The sequence below is a fragment of the Bos taurus genome, chromosome 5 (genome assembly GCF_002263795.3).
Source record: "Bos taurus isolate L1 Dominette 01449 registration number 42190680 breed Hereford chromosome 5, ARS-UCD2.0, whole genome shotgun sequence".
NCBI classification, from domain to species: Eukaryota; Metazoa; Chordata; class Mammalia; order Artiodactyla; family Bovidae; genus Bos; species Bos taurus.
In genome coordinates, this window is record NC_037332.1 from 27203128 (window position 1) to 27221427 (window position 18300).

General features: G+C 49.1%; 1 protein-coding gene across 1 annotated transcript; it reads left to right on the forward strand.

The window, feature by feature from the left end:
• Positions 1-2169: 2169 nt before the first annotated feature.
• On the forward strand, positions 2170-16279 carry KRT77 (keratin 77). The gene is made up of 9 exons (XM_002687245.6): positions 2170-2744; positions 8259-8473; positions 9674-9734; positions 10235-10330; positions 11304-11468; positions 12924-13049; positions 13166-13386; positions 13802-13836; positions 14284-16279. The coding sequence occupies exons 1-9, from the start codon at positions 2208-2210 to the stop codon at positions 14607-14609; spliced, it is 1782 nt and encodes a 593-aa protein (XP_002687291.3). The 5' UTR covers positions 2170-2207; the 3' UTR covers positions 14610-16279.
• The last annotated feature ends 2021 nt before the right edge of the window (positions 16280-18300 follow it).

The following is an 18300-nucleotide window of genomic DNA, read 5'->3' on the forward strand; positions in this document are numbered from 1 at the left end:
CCAGACTAAGGTGCCCATCCTGACTTGACCGGGACTGTCCTGGTTTAAGCACTGAAAGTCCAGGCCAAGAGGGGCCATTGGTCAACCTGCGAGGATCCGAGAATAGCTCCATCTGTTTGTTTAGTATATTATAGTGCTGTGTGCTTTTTCACTTGCCTTATGGGATTGACTCTGTGAAGAATAGATACTCTGATTTCTTTAAGTTTCTGAGGTTCTACAGGAGGTGACTTGCCTAAGATCACAGGTCAGTGAGAGCAGAGCTGGGTGCTGCAACCACCCAGCTCTGTGGACTGTAAATTTTAAGCTCACTTTCTCTTTTACATAGAGTCTACTGGAGACTGTCCACTAAACAATTGCTGAGCAGTTAGGAAGGCATGGAGGCTGCCCACAGAGCCCCTCCCAGCCCTGGGATGCCGCTCGCTGGTGCTCCCCAGCACTTGTCTTGCTCTAGCTGTTGGCAGCTGGGACTTGAGTCTCAGCTTTCGCAAAAGTATTTACTTATTGCACAAAAACAAAGAAGGACATAGGAAAAAAAAATCCACCTACTATCTTTAATAAACCAATTCACTTCCTATGTTACTTTTTAAACCTGCCTTCTCAGCATTCTTAATTTTTATGGGTTCATAGCACAGATACCATTGTGTATTTCCTCATTTAATGTTGTATCATTCTGTGATGATAATTTTAGATAATTGTATCAAAGTGGCAAGCCATCATTTAGTCATTTTTCTGAGTCTGGATGTTTAGGGCTTTTCCTCTTCAATACTATTTGTCATTGTTATAAGTTTTGGATGAAAGTCACCATCCATTTAGTTCCAGAGGGCAAACACACATTTTTTTATAGGCTGACACTGATGTATGTTGAATGCGCTTTGCCCACACTTCCTGTCTGGGGTAGTGCTTTCCAAAATATGGTCCACAGGTGCTTTGTTACTGGTTTGAGAGTAGATACATACAAAATATGAGAATGATCATTTAGAAACAAATTGCAAATATTTTTCCTTTTAGCAACGGAACAGTTTTGGGTGTGCTTAATCTAAAAATTAAAAAAAAAATGAGGCTTGTATTTCATATACCTTAAAGAAAATCTCCTTTTGGTTTTCCAAGGTGGTTCAGTGGTAAAGAATCCACCTGTCAATGCAGAAGATGCAGGTCAATGTGGGTTTGATCCATGGGCCTGGAAGATCCCCTGGCTAAGGAAATGACAACCCATCCCAGTATTCTTGTCTGGAAAGCTCCATGGACAGAGGACCCTGGTAGGCTACTGTCCATGGAGTTGCAAACAGTCAGACAGGACTGAGCACGCGTGCATGTAAAAGAAATCTCCCTTTAAGGGTAATTCATTTCTATCCTATTTTACAAAAGCATTGGTCTACAAGAGATTGGGATGGGGAAAGAAAAATAAAGAGAGATTTGAGGGTAGTCTGTCTCTTGGTCTAGAAGACCATGTTAAGTCTTGCGAGATGCTCAATGAATCTACAACCACAGACCTTTGGTGCCACAGGACCTCATCTGTCTTGCACTTGAGGAGCCCGAGTGTATGGAGTGACACATGATGCACTCAGAAAGTGTGGGCAGCCTTGGGCAGAGTCCTCTGCTTTCACTCGCACTCAATGACCACAATACCGTGTTTTTCTGTGATCAAGATTTGGGTGATGATAACGGTGGGGAGCAGAACCAGGCTGTAGGAAGATCATTACTGTTGCCCCACCAGGATAATGCTGGTGAAGTCTCCACCCTGGTCCCAGCTGTGGTTGCAAGGCAACTGGACACCCCCTAGATTTGCCCCAGATCTCCTGGACACACCTCCAAACCAACAGCTCAGTGGTGGAGTTTCTTAAGAAGATATCAAGATTTGGGGGGAAAACTGTATAGGAGTTTCCAGCTACTTGACCTGTGGAGACTATTGCGTTCTGATCTCTAAATAGCAAGAGATGAATGATAAATAATCGAGTTGGGGAAGTTTGTCTGGAGTGCGGTTTCTGCAATTCTTAGGTGTGAGATTTTAAACAGATGTTGCTGGCAAGGCAAACTAAACATAAATACTCCCCTCCCAGGCTTCAGAAGGTGCCCAGCCCAGCAAATGCGTGTATATATAGGGACTGAGCCAGATCTCCCGCCAAAGGAGTCATAGCTCATTCCCTCCCTGTTCTCTGCCTCCTTTTATTCCCTTTCTCTTGTCTGCGTCTCTGGATGCTCCAGGAGCCATGAGCCACCAGTTTAGCTCCCAGTCAGCGTTCAGCTCCAGGAGCAGGCGGGTTTACAGCGCTGGTTCCTCTGCGGGCTCTGGTGGTGGGAGCCGGGCTGTGAGGTCCGTGTGTCAGGCCCGAGGGAGGTGTGGCAGTGGTGGTGGTGGGTATGGGAGCCATGCAAGGGGGTTTACCTCCAGGAGCCTGTACAATCTGGGTGGCAGTAAAAGCATCTCCATCAGCCTAGTAGGGAGAAGTGCCAGTGGTTTCTGCCAGGGTGGGGGAGCAGGAGGGGGGTTTGGAGGAGGCAGGAGCTTTGGAGGTGGTGGCTATGGAGGAGGTGGCCTTGGGGGTGCTGGGTTTAGGGGTGGCAATTTGGGGCTTGGGGGCTTTGGTCCTTCTTGTCCCCCAGGGGGTATCCAAGAAGTGACCATTAACCAGAGTCTCTTACAACCACTTCACCTGGAGGTGGACCCTGAAATTCAGAGGGTTAAGATGCAGGAGCGGGAGCAGATCATGGTTCTGAACAACAAGTTTGCCTCCTTCATTGACAAGGTGAGTGCCCCAGGGGCAGGCAGTCTCTGGGCTCTGACCTAATGACCTTGTACCCTGCCGCCTCTCACCACGTTGTTTCTGGTGATGACAGTCACTTCCAGTGTGTGTGTCCTGGGACCTTAAGAAAGCATTGACTTCATTTAGGCCTCAATTTGACTTCTTGAGGGGTTCATCTTTATCTTTTCATTTTGGCAGGAAAGCAGATCCAAGGAATGAAAATAACAATCAGACAAAATACATGATGTGATCTCGCTCATCATTTTCACTTTCCATCCACCCATCCATCCATCCATTCATCCATCCACCCATCTATCCATTTACTCATTCATCCATATACCTCTTCACCCATCTACCCATTCACCCACCCATTCACCCATCCATCCATCCACCTGCCCACCTACATAATCATCCAGCCCACAAACATTTACTAAGCATCTACTGTATGCCAGACACTCCAGGTGTTTCAGGGTGACAAGGACACAGGTCCTGCCCTCAAGGAGCCCCAGATCTACAGGGAGGAGGATTGTGACAGTGTGTGGGAGGTGTGTTGATAGGGACATCGCTCTCTGGGCCATAGCACAAAGGAGGGTGTGATGAGCTCTGGGCTGATAAAGGTCTTGAAGGTGGAGAAAGAGCCAAGCAGGTTCTCAGGGCAGAGGAAGTTTCCAGGCAGAAGAACCAGGAGGCCTGAGAGTTTGATGCTTTTAGGAAATTTCAAATGGTTACAATTTCTGGAGAACATGGCACAAGAGAGGAAGGAGGAGGAAAGTGGAGATGGAGACACAGAGCAGGGAGAGAGAAGAAAAGTGGGCACACTGCAGCAGAACCAAGCTGATGACTCTGGTGGGGATTGCTGGGGGTGAAAGCCAATACCCTGCTATATAGGATTCTGTCTGAGTTCCTCATTTTAGCTCATCCAGGGCCAAGAATAGGCCAGATAGAGCCAAAAAAAACCCCTTCTCCCTAGTTTAAGTCTCAGGTTAGATTGGGTCGGGTCCAAACCACCAAGCAGGGGCTAGTAGAAGAGATATGGAAGAGACCTTGCACCAGCATTTCCTTTTGTCCAGAGGTGGTGGAGGCATGGAAGCCACTGGAGGCTCCCCAGAAATTTCTTTACCTTTGGGGATGTAATGGGAAACACCCTGGGATCCAGAGACCCCTGCAGGCTCAGTGACATTCCCTCAGGCCTCAGAGGAGTTCAGTGTTGAGGCCAAAGCTTGATCTATCTCTGAGTGCAGGGTAGCCATCGCCAGAGTCCACCACTGGTCTGTGTATCTGGCCTCTGATATCTAGATGAAAGCTGTCACTTTTCACTTTCATGCATTGGAGAAGGAAATGGCAACCCACTCCAGTGTTTTTGCCTGGAGAATCCCAGGGACGGGGGAGCCTGGTGGGCTGCCGTCTATAGGGTCGCACAGAGTCAGCCATGACTGAAGTGACTTAGCAGCAGCAGCAAGAGGGCTTGATGGGAACAAGGAGATGACAGATGAAGGAGACGCCACTGAAAGATCAAGCTATTTCAAAGGCAGGAAGAAGACAGGGTTGGGAATTGTTGAAATGGCCATGGGCAGCTGATCTCCTGAGACCCTGATTTGATTGTGGTTCCTGCCATTAACAGGATATCTGTTCAGGTTTATGGCATGGGGCTGAGGGCACAGGCCAAAGTTCAAGTGACTATGGTTTCCTGCCCTTCCCTAAGGGCCTGGACTGTGATGACCACGAGGAGAGTACTTATCCAGGAGGGCTCTGGCCTGGCTGGAAGACAGAAGGCTTCTATCACAGTGGCTTCTGACCCTACCTTCTGACCTGATCTTCCTGCTTTTACCTTTAATCTTGTACAGCCTATTTCTCAGCACCACACCACTGCCATCCTTTAAAAACATACCACATCACTCAATTTGAACCCTCTGTTGGCTTCCTGTCTCATCAGAAATAATAGCCATGATCTTATAAGGCCCTATATGATCTGGCCCTCTAACCCATAGCTGCTGCTAGTTCCTGGCTTGCATTTGTGAGACTGAGGCCACATTGCTGCTACTGGGTAGAGCCACTCTCAAGCTGCAAGGTTTAGTGAGCAGAGTGAAGGCAGGAACTTAGCTCACCAAGGTACAACTCAACACAGTGACCCTGTACACCTTCTCTGACTCTACTCCTGTTTTCCTTTTGCTCACTGGCACGCTATTACATCCCTCACCCTCCTGTACCCCACCATGGACCTGTCTCAGGGCCTTTGCACTTGCCATTCCCTCTTCTTGGAACTCCTCCCTCCAAGGAGTGATCCAGCCAAACCCCTCATCTCCTTCAGGTCTTTGCTCACACACCGCTGCTCAGTGAGGCCTCCCTGATCTCCCTATTTGAAGGAGTACCTCATATCAGCATCACTTCCCCCATCGGTGTGTTACTTTTCTCCATGGCCCCTACAGCCATTCAACACACTGTGTAGTTCACATTTGTTTCCTTATAGTCATCTCTTCAAACAGATTATGAACTCCTGGAATGCAGGGGTTTTGTCTGTTTTATTTATAGCTGTATCTCCAGCACCCAGAATACTGTCTGGCATCTGACAGCTGCTCAATAAATATGTGTTGAATGAAAAGTTGAGTCAACCCTTCAGGTGTCAAACTTGGGCTCTCAGAGAGTGGGAATGGAGACAAAGGCTATTTTTTTTTTTTTTTAGAATCAATGACAAAGGAAAGGGATCCCAGGAAAAAAGGATGAGGGACCCCGTTCTTCCCACAGACAGTGCCCTGGCTTTGTTCAGCTGAGCTTGAATCCTCTGTTCAAGGCAATGGGCAGGGTGGGTGGTTGACACCAGCAGCAATGCCAAAGTCTTAGCATCTCATTAGTCCACGGTGATTATGAAGTGTCTCCTCTGTGCTGGGTGCTATGTATCTCCGGGTCTCAGCACCTGGTGTCCGCTGGAGAACACTGCCTTCTTGGGGCTCACATCCCATTGTGGGGAGGAATGTGCTAAAAAACAAAAGACTGAAGTCACGATAGATGCCACAGGGGAAAAGAACAGGGGGTTATGAAGGGGAGACCCCAGGGGGTGCCACCCTAGTTGAGATCTAAAGGGAGACTAGGACTTCACCAGGCAAAGGGTTGGGGAGACCGAGGCTGCTGGAGGCACTGGGAGGTGATTGGAGTGTCATTTGCAGGGGGAGAGGGCCACAGGAGGTTGCGTGGGGTGTGCTTTATCCAGGAAGAAGCTTAACTCTGCATGATGCTAAGTTTGATCTGGGTTGCCTGGGCTTCTCCTGAGTACTGCTGCTGGGACACAGCCCAGCAGTGTTTAGGGGCCCCTGGGGAAAGATCATGATGGCTTTCAGTGATTTTTATAGTGGTTAAATCTCATGAAAATTGCCTGGCACTCCCTGAAGTCAGCTTCTGACTCTGCAGTTTGGGTGACCAATGAAAGCCATAGTTTCTTCGCCTGGGGTGGGGGCTTGGCTAACCCCTTAGCACTCAGAATTGTCCCCCTGCCCCCTCATTGTTTGACATAGAGCTTCCCTGTGGGACCATAAGATCCTCTCCTCTGGTCCCCACAACGCAGAGTACCGGGCTGCAAATGAGCACCCAGTCTCTCCCCTCCCTGGGATCGCCACCAGAGTGACGACTGGCCAGTGGCAGGGATTTCTCATGGGGATGTCACCAACCGGGTGGACAAGCTGTGAGGGTGGCTGCTTTATCTCTTGCTTTGATAAAGCTAACAAAAACAAGCCATGGGAAAGAGTATTCTCTGGGCACATTCCAGCCTAGAGTCAGAGCCAAAGGAAGTTAACAAGGGCTGGCTGCTCAGATGGACAGTCTCAGGGCTGGGAATTCTGTCCGCCCTCAACTCCTTAAGCATTGTGGAGAACTATCTTCATGGTTCTCTTCTGACAACACAAAAGAGTGTGTTAGCCTCCTCTCCCACCACTCCCCACATCTCCTGGGCGGCTCCTGGAGGGCATGTGTGTGTGTTTGTGTGTATGTTGGTGGGTATGTGTGGGTGGGTATGTGTTTGTGTGTGTGTGTGTACACACACCTGAGCAAAGCATGGAGAAATCCACTGTCCTCACTTAAGGCACGGGAGGGGAGGCTCCCCCTGCAGGCAGCCGGTGGAGGTAGGACGAAAATTGATCATCATGGGAAGGACAGTCCAGGACTGGATCTGCACAGCCAGCCGGATTTCTGGAGCCTGTACTTACCTTCATGTGCGCAGCTTTGGGGGAAGAAGCAATGAGAACACAGGGTGAGGTCTGCTCTCCATCCTCTTGCTAATGAAGGAAACTGCAACATGGGGATTTCCCAAATGCTAGTTCGATCCCTGGGTTTGGAAATACTTATAAAAGCATTTATTGAACAGTAATGAGTTTAGATACGGCTCAGATGGTAAAAAATCTGCCTGCAATGCAGGAGACCCGGGTTCGATCCCTGGGTTGGGAAGATGCCTTGGAGGAGAAAATGGCAACCCGCTCCAGGATTCTTGCCTGGAAAATTCCATGGACAGAGGAGCCTGGCGAGCTATAGTCCATGGGGTCACAAAGAGTTGGACACAGCTGAGTGTGCACACACAACTTGCACACAGGCAACATCAAAGTCCTTACTTTGGGGCACCAGAACGAATCACATAACTTAAAAAATGTACCTACTTTAAAAATTCTGTCCAAAATTCTTTTCCCTCTTCGGTTATTACAGAGTATTGAGCAGAGTGCCCTGTACTATACAGTAAGTCCTTGTTGGTACTATTTAAAATATAGTAGCGTGTAGATGTCAATCCCAAACTCCTAATTCAAGAATTTGAAAAGGAAAAGATACATGTATATGTGTAACTAAATCACTTTGCTGCACGCCTGAAACTGACACAACATTGTCAATCAACTGCACGTCAGTATAAAAACATGGCTAAAATTTCATGTTTTTTAAAAAATTCTGTCTGAGTTATGAGAACATTTAAGTGCGGTGACCTTCCTGAAAAACACACTGGGCAGCAATAGAGGTGGTGGGCCGCAGGATGGGGGCACCTGGGCTAGTGTGTTCAGGAATCAGTTTAATATTCGAAGCCAAAATTATTCCTCCCCTCTTCTTATTTTCTCTTCTTCTCAATCACATGAAGTGTTTCAGCCACAGAGAGACACGAGCCGTGGGTGTGCTGGTGTTTCAGATGCTCTGGGTCACCATTTCCTGAGGTTGGCATGGGGAGCTGAGGGTGGGGATGGACAACTCTACCATGTGAGCTGATAGAACCAAAGGGAACAGGGTACCACTCGGATGGAGGGGACTTGCCTTCAACAGCAGAGTTCGATTAGTGTAATTTTTCAGCAGGTTGATCTTACAGTCATTGGTCAACCATCAGAAACCATATTGTATTCATGCATCCTGGTCCTAGAAAAAGAGAGCCCTCTGACCCCCGGAGGGGCGTCCTGATTCTCTGAGGTCTGGATATGCTATGGGGCTGCACCTGCTTCTACCCGTGGGAGTGCTTCTTGGACCCACGGCTTGGGGGTGAACTTGGAGGTTTTCTGTTCTTAGGTGCGATTTCTGGAGCAGCAGAATCAGGTGCTCCAGACAAAATGGGAGCTACTGCAGCAGGTAAACACGTCGACTCAGACCAACAACCTGGAGCCCATCTTTGAAAGCTACATCAGCAAGCTGCAGAGGCAGGTGGATTGTCTCAGAGCGGAGCAGATGCGCCAGAGCTCGGAGATCAGGAGCATGCAGGATGTTGTGGATGACTACAAGAGCAAGTGAGGCTCCAGGAGCAGCAAAGGGGTGGGGAGGAACAAGGCAGGGCACTGGCTTATGGGGCAAGGCTTACTGTGAATGGGTGAGGGCTGGTGGGGCCCTGGACATCAGGTGCAGCCAGGCAGGCTCTGCACCACTGCACAACTGCCTGGGCACCATTTTGTACACAGTAGCCCAGGAGTGATGGTATTGCCAGTCAGCTCTCAATTGTATTGGGTGGGAAGGGGAAGCAGAGGATCTTCATGGATGCTGGAGTCACATAAGCCTGGGTTCCAGGGTGGGCTTAGCCACTTTCTGACTGCCTGCAAGGTCAGCTTTCTAAGCCTTTGGTTTTCACATTAGTAAAGTAGGGATAGTGAGTACCCTCCTTGTTGAACTGTTGTGAGGGGGAGATCTGTGGCCTTCAAATTTGAGTGTGCATCAGCTTGTTGAAATCAGATTGGTCTGGGATGGGCGCAGAGGGCTTTTATTTCTAATATGCTTCCAAGTGATGCCGATGCTGGTGGACTGGGAGCCACATATGGGGAACCACTGGTTTAGATAAAATATTCTTAATAGTTCTTAGAATGTTTTTGCACATATGAAACACTCAGTAAGCACTAGCTATTATTAGTAATAATGGTAGGAGTGACATGACTTACTTAATTCTAGGTCAGCTGCTCCTGTCCCATACAGGCAACTGAGAAGCCTCCCCCCGGTCCCACGCCCCCTTGCTGGGAGTGTAGGGTGCTTCTCTTAACATCATCTTGACGTGCTCACTGTGTTGAGCAGTCACATGTGTGTGAGTCAACAGGGGGAAATGAAACGCACACTGAAGGTGACGGGGGCAGAACGGCATGTGAATTTTTTTTCTCTTTTAAAAAATTTAGTCAAAGTGGTTGTTATTTAGGTTATCATTTAAAAAAATGATCGAACTAGACAAATGTACAAAGGTAAGATATTAAAATAAAAAGGACATTTTGGGGATGTTCTATGTGGCTCTGGATTTTCCACATTGTGGGGTTGTGCCCTCTGTTGACCTGGAGAGCCAGGAGGTGGCTCCAGCTGCTTGTCAGCGAGAGTGGCAGGCCCTGGCAGGGGACAGCCGGAGTCCAGGACCATAAAAGTTTGGGCAATTCCGAGCCTCCCACTGCACAGAAAAATCTCAAGGAACCAAGGTCAGCCCTTGCAGCCTGTCTGTGTTTCTGACCTCCCCTCAACAGGTATGAGGAAGAAATCAACCGGAGGACTAGCAGCGAGAATGACTTTGTTGTCCTGAAGAAGGTGAGGGATGGGGGTGTCCAGAGGGGGACTGTGGGTTCAGGAGGCTGAGAAGAGGCAGGGACTCCTTTGGGATGCAGTAGAACTGAGGGGTGGACAGGTGAGCTTGGGGCCAGCTTGTCAAGGGTGTTTCCCAAATGCTGGGGCCCTGACCCTGAAACAGTAAGTCTCAAAATTGTGTTGCTAATGTGAATCTTGAAAAGTTTTTGAGTTTTTAATCTCTCCAGAGTCCTGAAAGTGGAATTAAATTAATGGGCAGCATGTGAGTGTGTTGTGTGGGGGCCTTAGGACCTGGGGTGTTTCGCATGACTGTCCAGGATGAGGAGCTGATGAACACTTCCTTCTGGCCTGGAAAGCCCAGGTTTGCCGGCTCCTTATTTGAGTGAGGAGAGGAAATTTGCAGGCAAGGAAATAAACCCAGAGAGGCTTTGCCATTTGCCCAAGGCTGCCCAGACAGCTGGTGGCAGGGCAACTGAGTCAGACTGTCTTCGCTTGCTGTTCAGGATGTGGATTCTGCTTATCTGAGCAAAGCGGAACTGCAGTCCAAGGCAGACACTCTGCTTGAGGAGGTTGATTTCATGAAATATTTATTTCAATCGGTGAGTGAATATCTCAAATATTTTCTATGAGATGATGAGCTCAGTCCTCATAAGAAACCCTTCTCTTTTCTACATCTGTCAGGCGGTGTGGGATATAAGAGGAGGAGGTCTGACACTCAACCTTACCCCCAGGGGTGCCTCTCCCCAGTCACCTCAAGTCTGTGGACCTGGAGTCAGAATCGTTTCAACCCCCAAAGCTCAGGGTTCTGGGTGGGGCCCTGGAGATGGGAGGTGGGAGATAGTGAGACAGTCTTTGCTTTTGTCTGGAAAGGAAGGTTAATGCCCAGGACATATGGGGTAAAACCAACCAGACAGCTTCATCAGCACTGGGGAGTAGATGGGGCCATCAGGGAACTCTGTGGGAGAGGGCAGTGTGGGTCTTAAAGGGAACACAGATGAAGACTGGAGAGGTGGGGATAACACACTCCTCCCAACCCTGGTCTAACTTGGAGACACCTTCTCAGGACTGGATGCTGTCCTGGGAGCTGTACTGGTTCTTGGGTATCTCCAGTCTATAGATGAGAGAACAGGGGTACTGAGAGACTGAGTTCATTGCTCAGTTACCCAGCTGGTTAACAGTGGAGCCCAGATGCTAAAATTAGTCTGAACGTCTACACACATGGAGTCCTTTCTGCTGCCTCTGGGAGCTCACGTGATCTCAAGGAACAAGCCTGCCTGGCTGGGGGTCCAGCTCAAGATGGCAGCCAAGCCAGAGTAAGGAGGGATGGAGGGTCCAGGAAAGGCATGATGGGCAGCTCTGAGTTCAGGCTCCCTTCTTCTCTGAGCCTAGATCCGGATGCCTGTACCTTTAGTGAAGGTCCCTCTGGGCACACAACAGTGATTCTAAGAGCTTTTCCCAGAGAGCTTTTCTCTCTCAAGGCTTCCCCAGACAGCCTTGGTTGGGGGGCATAGAGGGAAACTGAGGTCCCAGGAGGGGAGTGGAAGAAGTCAGCCTGTGTTCCATGCCTTGCAGGAACTGTCTCAGATGCAGACCAACATCACCGACACCAACGTCATCCTGTCCATGGACAATAACCGCTCCCTGGATCTGGACAGCATCATTGATGCCGTGAGGATCCAGTACGAGGAGATTGCACAAAGGAGCAAGGACGAGGCTGAGGCCTTGTACCAGACCAAGGTGAGCATCACCATCCCCAGCCCAGGCCTGGTGCCCTAAACTGAGCATGCCTCCCAGAACTTGTATTGTCTTTTTCTTATTTCTAAAGTAAAACATGTTTGCTATAGACAATTTCAAGATTACAGCTAAAGATTACTCATATCCCACTACCACTATGAATATGTCAGCATATTTTCCGCTTGTTCTTTGTAGCTAACCTTTATTGAAAACTCACACATATCAGGCACTGCACTAAGTGCTTTTATACATAGAATTTCATTTACTCCTTACAACAACGCTATGAGGTAAAGATTCATTGATTGTTTTACCAATAATAGAGTATGAGGTTACCAGTTTCCCTTGGCTCTTATGGTTGGGAAGTAGCAGAGGCAGAATTTAATTAAATTCAGGTGCACCATCTACACGTCCATGCGCTCAGCCACCATGATGTTTTCTTATTTTTTCATAATGATATCTTTAAAATATCTTTTTATATTTTTCTCTTTCATTTATTACTTGCGAATACCTTTCTCTGACACTAAATATTTGACATCATTTTTAAGAGCAGGGTGGTATTTCATGGTAAGAATATGTCTCCAGTTTTCAGATAAACATCTTTGTAGCTAAGTTTTGGGGGACATCCTTGGTGACTTGTTTAACATAAATGGACTCAGAACTTTCTGGAGGGCGAACACAGCAGTTAAGAGTCAAAGGCCAGTCACTCAGTTCTGAACACCTGGCGCCTGAGATCTGCTTTGTGGGTTACCTGTGACCATCTCCAATCGTGGCTGGCCTCTATCCCACTGTCCTGCAGGCAGGTGTTCTGAGTGCCATGGGGTCTGGCAGTAGACTGGGGAGATAGTCAGCAGTGAGGACTTCAGAATGCAGAGATGCACTGGAGCCCACGCTCCCCCTTGTTTTCTTCAGAGGCACCCCGCTCTGCTTCCTCTGTAACAGGCATTGAGAGCCTGGTTTTGTCATGGCCTGCAGGTGGAGGTCCTCTTGATGGGACCATAGATACAGGAATGGAGATAGAGAGGAAAATGCTGAGGGCCTCTGAAGAAGTAAGGTCCTGAGTGTTAGAGAAATCATTCTGGAAAAAGGGGAGGAAGGAATATGATGGGATGGGAAAAGTGACAGGGACCCAGTGTGGGCAAAGTTTAGATGTGGGAAAAAGGAGGTAAAAGGGGGCATCAAGAAGCAGGTTGGTCTTGCTTGGTCCTGATTCTGAATCTCTGTCTCGAGATATAGGCATCTGTGTGTGTGTGTGCATATCTGTGTATGTGCTGTCAGATGAGGGAGGTTGGTACAAGTGTGAGTGTGTGTATGGGGGATCACAGCTCTAGGGAGGCTTACTCTGGGACCTTCCCTAGGGGAGAGCAGCCTTGGGCAGGGTCTGGGAAGGCAGACTCACTCCTTCCTGGAGGAGTGTGTGATGAGCAGCAGGCTGACCATGATGCTGCCCTTGACCCTCAGTTCCAGGAGCTCCAGATCACAGCGGGAAGACATGGAGACGAGCTGAAGACCAGCAGGATGGAGATCTCCGAACTCAACCTCACCATCCAGAGGCTGCAGGCAGAGATTGGCAACGTCAAGAAGCAGGTGAGATATATGCTCAGGGCAGCTGATCAGAGCTTCTACCTCCCATGACACCCTGCCTCATGAAGCTCTGGAAACTCATGCCCCACATGGTTCTTCTCCTTGACTCTCCCGAGTAGATCGAGCACATGCACACCATCATTTCTGATGCAGAGGAGAGGGGACAACAGGCCCTCCAGGATGCACAGCAGAAGCTGCAGGACCTGGAGGCCGCCCTGCAGCAGTCCAAGGAAGAGCTGGCCCGCCTGCTGCGTGACTACCAGGCGCTGGTGGGAGCTAAGCTGTCCCTGGACGTGGAGATTGCCACCTACCGCAAGCTGCTGGAGGGCGAGGAGAGCAGGTGGGCCGTGTCTCCGGACCAGAGCGCAGGCAGGCTGCAGCCCTGGAGTAGTGGGATTATTTAGAGAGTCCCAATTTATACAATCCCAGCTTTCCTGGGAAGACTGGTAGCTCAGGGTGAGCAGAAACGTTCAAGTCAGAAGCAGAGGACATGTGAGTAGGCAGCACCATTGTCATCGCTGTCTTATTTCCCAGTGCAATGTCCCTAATACCACAGCTTAAGCCACTGCAGCCAGGTGGTGACCCCCAATGCTAAAAGGCTTCACGAAAATGCTTCAAATTCCCTCTGCCTGCACTGGCTCCCTGACCTCTCTGCTCCCAACACACCTCCCCTGCTCCCGATGTCTCCTGGCTGATGATTGCTTTCCTTCAGGCTTTGTGGATAGTGCTGACTGTGTGCACCTTGGTTTTTACAGGATGTCAGGGGAGCTGCAGAGCCAAGTGAGCATCTGTAAGTAGCAGAGCCCAGGAGTGGGGCTGGTTGGGGCTGGGGGAGGGAGGGCCCATGAGAAGACTGGCCAGCAGAAATCTGGCAGTGGGCATTTTTGTGTCCAGTTCTACACAACGAAAAGCAAAGTAAGCAAGGACAACTGCACAGCCCAGAGAAATAGGTTGAAATAATACACGACCTTAGTTTTCCTTTATTTTGATTTTTATGATGCCTAATAATTAGTAGCGGCTTAGAATTCTTCCGGGTGTAGCAAAAATGAAAATGCCCCCTGACATTCCTTTGTATTAGGAAGAATACTTCTGAAATGGGGAGACTTTGATCCATGCTTTTGGCAAGTCAGATGCGGCCAGTGATGAAGGATGTAGGGGGCTGCTTCGAGGGTAGGTGCAGGAGGGTCCGCCCTGCCCAGTCCTCTGACCCCCTTGTGGGCTGTCCTTGCCCCCACAGCTGTGCAGAGCAGCCAGCTGACCATCGGCGGAGGTGCCCGGGGCTCTGGAGGTTACAGCGGTGGCGGAGGTTACGGAGGCGGCGAAGGTTACGCAGGCGGCAGCAGCAGTGGAGGCTACGGCGGCGGCGGCGGCTCGCGCGGGGGCTCGGGCGGCTACGGAGGGGGCTCTGGAGGGGCCAGTGGAGGCGGTTATGGTAGCGGCGGTGGGAGCTACGGAGGGAGTAGCAAAAGTAGCAGCAAGTACGGGGGCGGAAGCGGCGACGCCTCCCGAATGCAGATAATCCAAACGTCTACCAGCACCTCCCACAGGCGAAAACTGGAGTAGAGTGCCAGGCTTCTGGGACGTCAGGCTTCTGCAACGCCTCGCGGCTCACAAGCACCACCTCCTGCCCCCACCCGCCACACCAATCCTGACCCCCATCCCTTTACCTTTTCCCGATGGGTCTCAGCAGTTTTGCCGATAAATTCCACTCTAGACAGGGAATCAGGTAGATAATCCCAAACGGCAGATCTCTATTTGGAGGGCATTGACCTGTAGTCCAAACACAGCCAGGCACATTCTCAAGTGAGATGCCTCAGCTGGCCCAGCTTGGGGACACTTGCGGATAATGGAGAGTTGATGTCAAGTATACCAGGTTTCTCACTCCAGGCTCCCCTTCTTGCACATGGGCTTCTCTGTGAATAAGAATCCATTCCTTAGGGCTGGGGTTCCCAGCCTCCAGGATCTAATATTAACCTGATGACCTGAAGTAGAGCTGATATAATAATAATAGAAATAAGATACACAATAAATGTAATGCAATTGAATCATCCAGAAACCATCTCCCCCCACCCTCTGGTCCAGGGACAAATTGTCTTCCACAAAACCAATTCCTGGTGTCAAAAAGGTTGGGGAACGCTGCCTTAGGGGACTTGAAAATGAGGTCTTTGAGTGAGTAGCTGAGGATGAGGCAGGCCAGCTTGGTAAGGAGAACTTCTGTGCCAGGGGTCGATTCCTGCCTCATGATCTGTAGCCCCATCCATTGCTATTGCTGGAGAGTGTGGATTTACACATCAGACACCTGTAAGTCCTGTCTGGTCCTGATTCTGAATCTCTGTGTCAGGAAACATTATCCCTTGGGTTAACAGCCCAAGACGGGGTGTCCAGAGAGCAGAAATGTTTGTCCACAGGGAGGACTGTAACTAGCAGTGAGTGAAGGAGTTGATGGACAGCAGTCTGGTTCTATTCTGTCCTGACTTCCTTTGGAAGCTCCATTCTTTGGAAGTGTGGCCCTTCCTGAACTCTGCTTCATAATGACTCTCTGGAGAATTGCCCAGCAGGCTGGGCACGTGCAGCCCAGCACTGATCTGTCCAGGTGCCCAAGCCCTGAGGAGTTTGAGAATCACACTTGGGTCTTGGGAAGGTTCAACCCTGAACTAGTCTGCAAGCTGCCCGCTGTTTGCAAGGTACAGCTTCATGCTCTTCCCAGACTGCAAAGTCCCTCCTGACTCTTGTTTTCTGTGATTCTCTCTTTGTGAGACTCTGACTGTTTATTTTGGGTCTCACATAAGATACTTGAGAAATGCTGGAGGGGACAGGATAGGGCAAGTATGACCAACTAATGGGGCCTTGTGGGCCTTGAGAGAGGGCCGGCTTTGCTGCTTAGATCTGGATTTACCTCCGCTTGTTCGCTGAGTCCTAATATGATGTCCATGTCAATGACACTCCTGAGGCATCTGCTGGATTCAGTGTGGGTTCCCTAGGAAGTACTGTGACCTCATCATCTCCTGGTTGAAGGTTGTACCTTGAAGGGGTTGACATTTCTGGTGTTTCTACAATAAATTTTCTGTGCTCTCCAAACTGCTGTTTGATCACACGAGTTTACTCTTTTTTTACTTTCTGCAGGCTTCTGAAATTATTCATAATTGAAAAGTTTACAGCTTTTATTAGTTTTTTATTGCATGAGTAATAGTTGACCCTCAAAAACCTTGCACACATCATCATAAAATTAAACCTTAAAGTGGATGATCTTTGAAAAGTCAGTTACATGTTTGTTCAGGAGGAATTTGTTCTGCTCCCATCGTGTGGCAGGCAGTGGCCTATGCACTGGGGATGTGATGTTGAATGAACACATTTCGGAATCTGAAGGCACTCACAACACAAACGGGGAGGGTACAGTGGGAGATGAAATCGGAGTGTGGGCCCCTATGGACCCTTGGCCTGAGGGTGGAAGCAAGGCCATATTGAGGACAGAGGCAGACCCACTGAGCAGGAGCAGTGGGGGCCGCAAGAAGTGCACATGCTGGGGAAGGGAAGTTCGGTCCCAACAGGCTCTTGAAGGAAAGTAGAACAAATGGGGAAACAGAGTCAGAGCAGCTGTGGACATGGAGTCAGGGAGGGGCCCTCCAGACAGGGGAATGATCTGCTCAGAGTCTTGAAGATCAGAAAGTGTGAAAGTGTGTGTGAGTGACAGGGGACAGCCAGGTAGGAGAAACTGAACTGGAGAGAGAAGAAGCTGAGGCCATTAACTCAGCAGAGTTTATGGTCAGGGGTGTCTTTAACTGATGTCCTCCAGGGAGGCAGAGATGCAGAAATTCAAGGGTGGAGCAGGTTAAGCCATCACCTTATCCTCTGTGGTATTTCTGAGTCTGTGTAAAGGAGTCACGTAAAAGATGTGACCTGCTTTCTCATTCTCTGAAGGAATACAGATGGAATTTGGATATGGGATTCATTCAAATAGAACTGCAACTCCTTTTGATGAGACATCGTGTTCCCATGTGTAGGCCTACATTGTCTTGGAGGAGTTTCTCCCCATCTCACCTGTCTTGGAAGCAGGCCTGTGGGGCAAGAACTGGGAAAGGGAAATGGGGCAAGAACTGGGAAAGGGAAATGGGAGGGGCTGCCCAAGGGGAGGGATAAAGGGAGCAGACAAATACAATTTCTACACTTAAAAGTCAAAAGAGCACAAAGACCAGGATGGGAAGACATGGACAAACAGCAGTGAGTAGAAACATGATTGAAAGTATTCAGCTGAGACTGCACACGAGAGAGTAAGGTGCACAGGCTTCGAGGCCAGGCATGGGAACCAGCAAGAGTGTGATGTGTAGAGCCTCCTTTTTCATCTGTAGAAAGAGCCTAGAAGAGACGACCAAGATGGACAGGTGGGAATGCAGCGATTTGGCTCAATATTAGAAGTATCTTTTAATTAATCCTGACATGAGAGAGGCCACGTGGATTTAGCACATTGTAAGCAGAGGTTGGCTAACTATTTGGCAAGAGGTTGAGGGAGGGAGTGAAGGATGGGTGGGGTTGTGTGCATAGCAGCATTGCATGTCTTTGTTGCCCTAAGAGTTTGTGCAATGAAGCCTGAGAAAAAAGGAATTCTACTCTCTATTTTATAGTTGGGAAACTTGAGGTCAGATGCCAAGGAAGGACCAAGTCATGGAGAGGTCAAGAGCTCTCTAACCAGGACTGTTTTCTGGCATCACCAGACCTATTTCAGGGTGTGGATTTGATTATCCCTGGGATCATGCACATGTGTAGGATGTGTATGATGTTCTTAAGGAATCCAAATTGGCTCTGGAAAAAATACACAAGGCCAACCAGAGGCCATCTTTCCCATACTTCTCCTTCTGGACAGGAGTTGGGATTGACTCAGAAAGCATGGCCCTGCCTTTTCTTTTCAGAAGCCCTGACCATCCCCATCATGGAAGACTGGGGGGCAGATGGAGGGAACTATGTGCCTGAATCCAAGGATTCTTGGAACAGAGATTCCACAAAGCAGTGAGATGTGAAGGCCAAGGAGAAGGAAGGATCTTGGACTCTAAGGAGAAGTTTCATGTGATATTCTGGGGCTGAGCAATGGGGCTGGGCACTAAAAGAGACCAGAGGATGTTTCCTGGTACAAACATTATTCCTGTTAGAGATAAAGAGAGATCCCATCAGGAGCAAATGCCTCTCATCTTTAGCTCATCCTGGTGAAAAACATGAATGGGTCCACAGCCCTTTACTATGTACAAAATGCTTTCACATACAT